The 8,150-nt window shown below is 59.9% G+C and overlaps 1 protein-coding gene across 1 annotated transcript in view; it reads right to left on the bottom strand.

Moving 5' to 3' along the window:
• Positions 1-8,150, bottom strand: part of CELSR1 (cadherin EGF LAG seven-pass G-type receptor 1) — a gene marked incomplete at its 5' end in the record, with an annotated part of 123,796 nt that overhangs the window by 31,167 nt on the left and 84,479 nt on the right. Inside the window, 4 exons of the mRNA XM_045290688.1 lie at positions 470-583; positions 738-923; positions 6,134-6,300; positions 7,631-7,756. Of these exons, the coding sequence (XP_045146623.1) occupies positions 470-583; positions 738-923; positions 6,134-6,300; positions 7,631-7,756 (593 nt within the window). The remainder of the gene's footprint in view (positions 1-469; positions 584-737; positions 924-6,133; positions 6,301-7,630; positions 7,757-8,150) is intronic.

Below are 8,150 nucleotides of genomic sequence, written 5' to 3'. Positions count from 1 at the left end.
GGACAGGATGCGTCTGAGTTTGAAATCTGGACATCTGCTTGGAACCTGCTCAGTTTGGGAAATGCTGGGCTTGTTAAGAGACGCACCCTATTTTCACACACGCTCTGCCCCCGCCCCTCCCCCATCTCCTGTGTGTCACCTGCACGCGTGTCGCGATCCAGCTGATCACTTCAGTGTTCAGAAAGACGGTATTCCTTCACCAATGGTGACAATACTCTAATTCTGAACGCGGACGTGAGCCGCTGTCAAGGGGGGGAGCAGCTACCTGCATCCAAACCAAACTCCCTGCTGGCCAGTGGATGCCAACTCACAGTGCCCCTAAGGACGGGGTGGGGCGGACCCGCGAGGCGGTGACTCTGGGAGCAGAGAGCCTCCTTTTTCTCTGAGGGGCTGCTGGGGGCTTCAAACGGCCGACCTTCCGGGGAGCAGCCTGACACCTGACCCACCGTGCCCCCAGGCACCTCCATACCTGCATGCAGCCCCGGAAGCCTCGGTGCACGGTCACCTTGTCCTCAGACAGGCCCCCCACTACAACGCTCCTCATCTTCAGCCCGGGGAGCTGGTTCCCGATCTGCACGGTGCTCTGAGCGGGGAGGGGACAGAGCGGGGTGGGGATGGCCGCCGTCTGGAGTGGACCACCCGGGGCGGGGAGGTCTCCAGGACAGCCACAGCACACATCTCCTTCAAGCCCCGCTCGGTGCCTCCAAGGGGTGGATGGCAGGTGTGGTGATGCTCACCTGGTCCATGCCATAGTCCAGCGTCAGGACTGCCAGGTACTTGATGTCCTTGCCCTCCTTGGCGCTCTGCAGCTCTATCAGCAGGTGGTGCCACTCCCCGTCCGTCACGCGGGTCCGGGACAGCGCTGTGGACGCCGTGTCGGAGGGGCCGTGGGACACCTCGAACTGGACGTAATGATCCCGGATCTGCCAGAAGGGAGAGGCGCCCTGACCCATCGATTCTGAGTCATAGCAACCCGATAGGACAGAGCAAACTGCTCTTGTAAGTTTCTAAGACTGTAATGTTTACGGGAGTAGAAAGCCGTCTTTCTCCCGTGAGAAATACAAGGGGGCTTCAGAAGGATCCTGGAGAAATAGGATGAAAAGACAAACTTAACTTGGCCGTGAGTTTTTCTGAAGCATCTCCCTCCTGCCCACCTTCCCCTGACCGGCCTTAGTCTGTGTGACAGTTAGGTTTTATGTCAACTTGACCCTGTGGGAATGTGCAGGGTGGAGTCCAAGCTGTCAATCAGGTCAGTCTGATGATGATGCCCCCTTGGGGGTGTGGCCTCTGTAGAGAGACAGACACCGGGAACTTCTCCTTCCTGATTGCTGGGACTCTTGCATGTGCCTCTAGGGGAGACCCCATGTGCTCCCCCACCGCAACCCTGAGAGCGGTCGGGGCCCTACCAGGCTCCCACCGACCCTGGATCCACGAGACTCTACCCCTCGCCAGCCTGTGCTCTCCCGGCTCCCTGCTTCACTCTCTGAATGCCCGGCCTGCAGACACGTGAGTGTGAAGAGGGTCCTGGCGGGCATTGGACCCATGGACTTGAGTGGGCTGGGCTGGGCTGCCTTCTGGATACAAAATAACTTCTTGATATAAAGTTCTAATACAGACACCACGGCGCCAAGATGGGACCAGGATGGACGACAGAAACGATGAGGAACTGAGCTCTGAAAGTCATGTAGCCAATGACATCTACACACACACACACACACACGCACACGCGCGCACACACACGCACATGCGCACACGCACACGCACGCGCACGCGCGCGTGCACACACACGCACGCGCACACGTGCGTATCTAGAGATAGAATGATTTCTGGTCCCAAAGGGCAGCTATTGTAAGAAGGTTACTTGTTGCCTTCTTTTGAACTTGGCTTCCCTTTACTTTCCCCAAACCTCACGCCACCCTGGGGCTGGTTCCGACTCCCAGGGACTCACTCTGCGCCCGTGGGCTTCTGGGACGTTCCCTCTTCACCGGATTAGAGAGCCTCGTCTTTTCCCTAAAGAGCACTGGATGGTTTCCAGCTGCTAGCCTTAGGGTCGGCAGCCCAGCTTTGCCCACTGCGCCCAGGGCTCCTCTGACAGATGCCACGTTTGAGATCTCACTGCCCTCCAGCCTGTTCTGACCCGTGACAGCACTACAGGGAGAGCAGAGCTGTGCGTCCCTAGGCCCAAACTCCTTCCGAGAACAGAAAGCCTCCTTTCTCTCCGGTCGATCTGCTGGTGGGATCGAACTGTTGGCCCTGAGGGGAGCAGCTCAGCACTTAGCCGCCTTGTGTGTGTGAGGGGCGTTTCCTTCCCCTCCACAGCTGTGAGACCCCTGTGTTTGTTCCTCATGCTCCTCTCTCCTCCCTCACTCCCCAGACTCTAGCACCCAAAGGTGCAGAATATGAGTGACGTTGTGTCAACAAAGATGCGCCCTGCCTACTGCAGTTCCCATCTGCCACCCGTGGGCCAACTCCTCCCAACAAGAGCTGTGTTATCCCACAGAGAATACAGGCGGGTTTGGGGGGGCGGGGGAAGCCGTGCCAGAGAGCAATGTCCCAAATGGTTAGGGCTTCAGGGTGGATGACGTGGGCTCAGCCAGCCTGCCACCACAGGTGGAGGGGGGACTGTCAGGACCCCCCACCCTATCCCACCCCTTACTGTCCCATCAGAGCCCAGGGGGCCTGCAGGAGGCCTGTGGGAAATAACCTGGGACATTCTGGCAACGCCCAGCATTCTGTCCCTGGGGCCTCTGGATGGTGACAGGGGTCTGGAGGCTGTCCCAGAGGCTGCCGCTCCTGCCTACTCCCCCCCCACGCCCCCCTCCAAAGGAGGGGCTGCTCAAATTCCTCCATTAAAGACACACACACACACACACACACACACACACACACACCGAGCTCTTGGATTAGCTGCACAGAACGTCAGGGCTCAGGCGTCTCTGCCCGTCGGGCATGTGGGTGGGAAGCATACTTTGTTCCGACAGAGACCCCGGTGCCAAGAGCTCATTCATCACCCGGACCGCAAGCAGCCAATTTAATGTGTTCCAATGGTGCCACGGCCCCGGGCAGAACCGTGCCTGCCAAGCTGTGCCGAGAGCGAGCGGGCACTTCTGGGGCAGCCAGGGAGAGGGCAACACCACCAGTGAACAGGGACAGACAGTGGCAGTGGTAATTACACCCACGGTACATGGGCCCCGTGGACACGCTCCTGGGCGCTGAGGTGGGTGGGCGGGCAGACGGCAGCTTCTTGTCCAGGCATAGCCCAGGGGAAGGGTAGTCACTGCCCAGGTTACCACCAGGAGCTCCTGGGGCCCCGCCCTCATGGACCACCCACTCGGGTCTTCCTTTCTGCCCCGCCCGTGCCCCATGCCAGGCAAGACTCCACCACCACTGCCCCTCCTGCCCCACAGGCCCAGGGGCCCCAGAAGAAAGGAAGTTGCCCTAGGGCACAGGCTGCAGCAGGAAACACTGCAGCTAGCTCTGGAAGAGACTTCCTAACAGTGGGGCTGCCAGGTGCTGGGGTGGGTTATTCTATGCCCAGCCCCCACACCCCACGCCCCCAGGCAGAGGAGGAGGCTAGTGGTCAAGGCAGCAGCTTCTTGTGTGAGAGAGGGAGGGAGAGGTGGAGGAGAGGAGGGAGGAAGAGAGGGAAGAGATGGAGGAGGATTTGGGGGGAGAGAAGGGGAGGGTGGAGGGAGGAGGGAGGGCGAGGTGGAGATGGGGAGGGGGGAAGGAAGGAATGAGAGAGAGAAAGGGGGGGTTAGAACGGAAAAGAGTGGGAGGGAGGAGGGAGGGAGCGGTCTCTCTGGGTGACAGCACAGAATTCCACTTTCTAAGACCTAGACTGAGCATGTCCAAATACCATCAACAGACACACAAGCGCACAGGTGCATAGAAATGTGCCCACTCACACAGACAAACACTCACAGACACACAGAGCACACAGATACAAACGCATGCAGACACAGAGAGCCCACACGTGCACGCTCACACACAAACACATGTAGATACACTCTGTGGTAGTTACATAATTTCATGCCAATTTGGAGTGTAGGGGCAGAGTCTAGCCTGTCCGTGAGGTCACAGCCTGATGGCGCCTTTTTGTGGGCGTGGCCCGCTCATGAGGAGGGTCCTGGGTCCTCCCGCACCCCCCCTGCCTTCATCTTCCTGTTGATGAGTCACGCTGAGACCTGCTCGAGCCCTGAAGATGCGCCCACCTCCATTGGACCCACCAGACTCTGCACCCACCAGCCTGTGACCTTCCTGCATGCTGCATCGTTGTATTTGGCTCCCGGAGCCTGAAGAGGGATTTATGGACTAGTATCGAACCGAGGGACTTGGGTTGGACTGGGCTGGGATGTCTTCCTGATATATCATTACTTCTTGATAAAAAGCTCATTCTTACACATGGATGACTGTCTCTGGGCTTGTTTCTGTAGTCCACCGGCCTCACCCCCCCACCCACCCCAGGAACACTCGTGTGCAAAGACCCACACAAAACCCAGAGGACCACAGGCCCTTGGGGCACACACAGAGAGCTTGGGAGGAGACAATGTGAGGCCACCTGGCTGCGCTGGGGACACTGGGAAGCTGGTGAGCCCTTGGTCGGGCAGTCCCCTTCAACGGCGCCTGGCCAGCAGGCATCAGAGTGCCCGTTATCAGAGGTCATGCCGCTGGAGTTGAGGCAACGCTTGGTGGGCTGGAGAGACCAGGTAGGGGTGACCATGCAGGGTGTCCTGTCCCCACTGACACTCAGACAGAGTCTGAGGGTGGGGGAATGAGCTCATGGCTGGGCAAGCCCCACACCAAGATCCCTTCTGAGTGGGGAGCATTTCAGACATCCGCAAACCCCAGGCAGATGGTGAGGCCCTCCACCCTCCTGAGCAGCTGCCGCAGAGGGCAGCTGATGGATGGGGTGGGGACCAGGTGTTTCCTCCGCAGACAAACTCCTAACTGTTTCCACCATCTCAGACCCCACCGCCTGGGAGGCATTCCTCACACCCACCGCTCGCTGCTACTTTCATCTAATTAAGGTCTTGAGAAAGCTTGCTGCTAACCCTGAGATCCACAGTTTGAACCTACCAGTCGGCCCCTGAGAGAAAGAGGCAGGCCTCTCCTCCCATAAAGAGTGACCGTCTCAGAAACCCACAGGGCAGCTCTACCCTCTCCCAGGGCCACTGGGAGTTGGCGTCGACTGGTCAGCAGGGAGTTTGAGCAGGGTGAGGTGCTACCCGGGGCTTTTTGGGGAAGTGTGCAGGACAGGCTCCTCCCAGGGTGCGAGGCGCAGGAGGAGGACCCAGGAGGGAACCTGCTTGCTGACTCAGAAGAAAGGCCTGGTGATCTACTTCTGAATACAGGTCCCTCGGAGCCCGCTTCCACGCTGGCACGCGTGCCCGGAGGACCCCTCCCACCCCACCCCCCGCCGTCCACTCGATTCTGACTCCTCCCCCTGAGAGGGCAGAGCAGCACTCTCCGCAGGTTATCTGAGGCTGGAGTCCTTGGAGAAGCAGGCGGCCACCTCGTTGCCCGAGGAGCAGTGGGTGGGTTTGAACCGCTGACCTCCTGGTTGGGAGTTGAGCTCTTTAACCACTGCCACTCATCGGCCACCTGGCTGGCAGGCCAGGTGAGCCACTGATGGGCTAATTTTCAGGGGAGAGTTCTCTGGTTTGCTGGAAGGTGGCCCCGTGGTCCTAGGACTCCAGTCAACCACAGCAGAGGCCACAGCTTCAGGGGGGAGATCAGGGTCAACTTGCCCTTTGACGGCATCCTGGTGACCTGTTGACCTACTAACTGCATGGTCAGTTGCTCCTCGGGAGAGGGACGAGCTGTCTGCGCCAGCAAAGAGTGACCGTCTTGGGAACCCCCGGGGCAGTTCCACACTGTCCTGCAGGGCCACTGGGAGTCAGCATGGACTCGAGGGCAGCGAGTTCGGGTTGTGGCTATCGAACGGCAGGCCCTTGGCCCACATAGCCCCAAGGCTCCCACTCCATCCCCCCGACTGGGCAGTACCCCTGGGCCTCTCACGGGCCCCACCTCCCCACTGTTTCCCGACTTCCTGCCCTTGCCCCCTGCAGAACCCGCAGACCGCTGTGGGCACCATGGCGAGCCCACTGCGAGCCCCCCCAGCTCAGCTCACCTGCAGCAGCAGCCTGGAGGACAGGCCAGCCGAGGCGTCCATCAGCACACCGCCTGCCTTCCGTGTCCGGAACATGAGCCCCAGGTACCAGGGCACTGAGATGGTGATGGCCAGGTCTCCCCAGGACACCAAGCTCTCGCCGCTGAAGTGCTGGGGGTGGGGCATAGCTGCGGACACAGAGCTGGCTGGCCTCAGATGCCCTGAAGGGCGCAGTGACCTCATGCATGTGTGTGTGAATGTATGTGTATGTGTATGTGTATATATAGGCATGTGTATATATGTGAATGTAAGTGTGTATTTTTGTATGTGTGTGTATGTATGTGTGTGTGTACGTGTGTGTGTATGTGTGCCTGCACGTCTGAGCCTTTTCTGCTTCTGTGCCAAAGGCCCATTGCCAATGATCTCACCGCTGACCACTACTGGGAAGGTTGGCGGTTTGAATGCACCGAGGTGCAGCGTAAGAAAGGCCTGGTGACAGAACAGCCACCCAAAGGGGCAGTTCTGTCACAAGCAGGGTTCCCACCTCAGGCCCTGCAGAGACCGACTCCTGGGGGGAGCAGGCTAGGACCTTGGCCAGAGGATCAAGTGCTCTCAGTGGGGTGGGGAGGCCAGGCAGAGAGGGTAACTCAGACTCCTGGGTACAGTGAACAGGGTGCTGGGGGATCTTGGCCAGCCCTGCCCATCTGCCACACCCACACCTGCCTGGCAGCCCTCAGGGCTGGGGAGGGCTGGGCATCGTGTGCAGGCATCTGAGACAGTGTGAGTCTGCATGGGCACCTGGGTGCCAACACACGCACAAACACTTGTGTGGACCGTACAGGTGCACCCGGGCCCTCAGGCCTACAGCCTGCGCAGCTCTCAGCTGGCACGGGCACCTGGAATCCCTGCCACCCACTCTGGGGCAGGAACCAACCCTCTGTGGCCCCTATGCTCCCAGCTGCCCTAAGGCCCTTGGATGATTTGGGGTGACCAGTGAAGTGACCATGGGGAAAACTAGGAGAGACATAGGCCCTGGGTCCTCTCTCTCCCTCCCTCCCCCAAGAGGGACACACATCGTCACCACAAACCCCTCCGGGGGCGTGGAGCCCTGTGACCGGCCTGCCTACTCCCTGCTCACACAAACCCAGACACAGTGGGCAGTCCCAGCCCCCTGCAGGGCCAGGGGACAGAGCTGGGAGGCTGGGCCCCAGGGATCTGTAGCTTTCAGATGGGGATGACCAGTGAGAGGTGGCCGCCTGGGGCCCAGGATCCCCACTGAGGCCCGGCCTTCACAGCCACCCAGCCTCACGTAGTCTTGCTCAGAATGGACACTGTGACCCTTGGCTGTAGCTTCAGCCTGCTCTATGACCCATGAGTCTGGTCCAGCCCATTGGGGCCACAGCTGGTGGGACGGGGACACTCGGCGGTCAGATCTGCCATGAGACCCCGAGGAAGGTCCCAGGCACCACCCTCTCCTGAGGATGGGGGACGAGGGTTGTGCTGGGGGCCTGGACTCACCTTGCTCACAGTTCTTCCCGCCGAAGCGGAGCGGGCACAAGCACAGGTATGTGCTCCACCTGCTGACACACGTGCCCCCATTCTGACACCAGGTACCCTCACAGAAGTTCCTCTTGGCAGTACAGCCTGCGGGCATGCAGAGGGAACAGGTCACTTGGGGTGCTGTCTGTGCTGATCCCACCCTGTATGTGTCTGTGGGGGGGAGGGGTCTTTGTGGGGGTAGGGCAGGCATCCATGGTAGGGGCCCTGTCTGTGCTAACACTATCCTGTGTGTGGTGTGTGCGTGTGTGCGTGTGTGTGTGTGTCCTAGTGGGAGCAGGGTAGGACACCATGCTGGGGGTCTGTCTCTGTGCTCACACTACCGTGTGTGTGTGTGTGTGTGTGTGTGTGTGTGTGGTGGTCTTAGTGGGGGCAGTAGTGGGCTTACTGGAGGCAGTATAGGCCTCTGGTGGGGGCCAAGTTTGCAACCTGTGTGCGTGAGGGGTGGTGGGGAGCTGTGTGAGAGGTGGTCTTGGGGGGG

The sequence above is a fragment of the Echinops telfairi genome, unplaced genomic scaffold, assembly GCF_000313985.2.
Source record: "Echinops telfairi isolate 266 unplaced genomic scaffold, ASM31398v2 ScPeMD7_2;HRSCAF=8, whole genome shotgun sequence".
NCBI classification, from domain to species: Eukaryota; Metazoa; Chordata; class Mammalia; order Afrosoricida; family Tenrecidae; genus Echinops; species Echinops telfairi.
The sequence above is the reverse complement of the archived record's forward strand: the minus strand, read 5'-3'. Positions and strand labels throughout refer to the sequence as shown.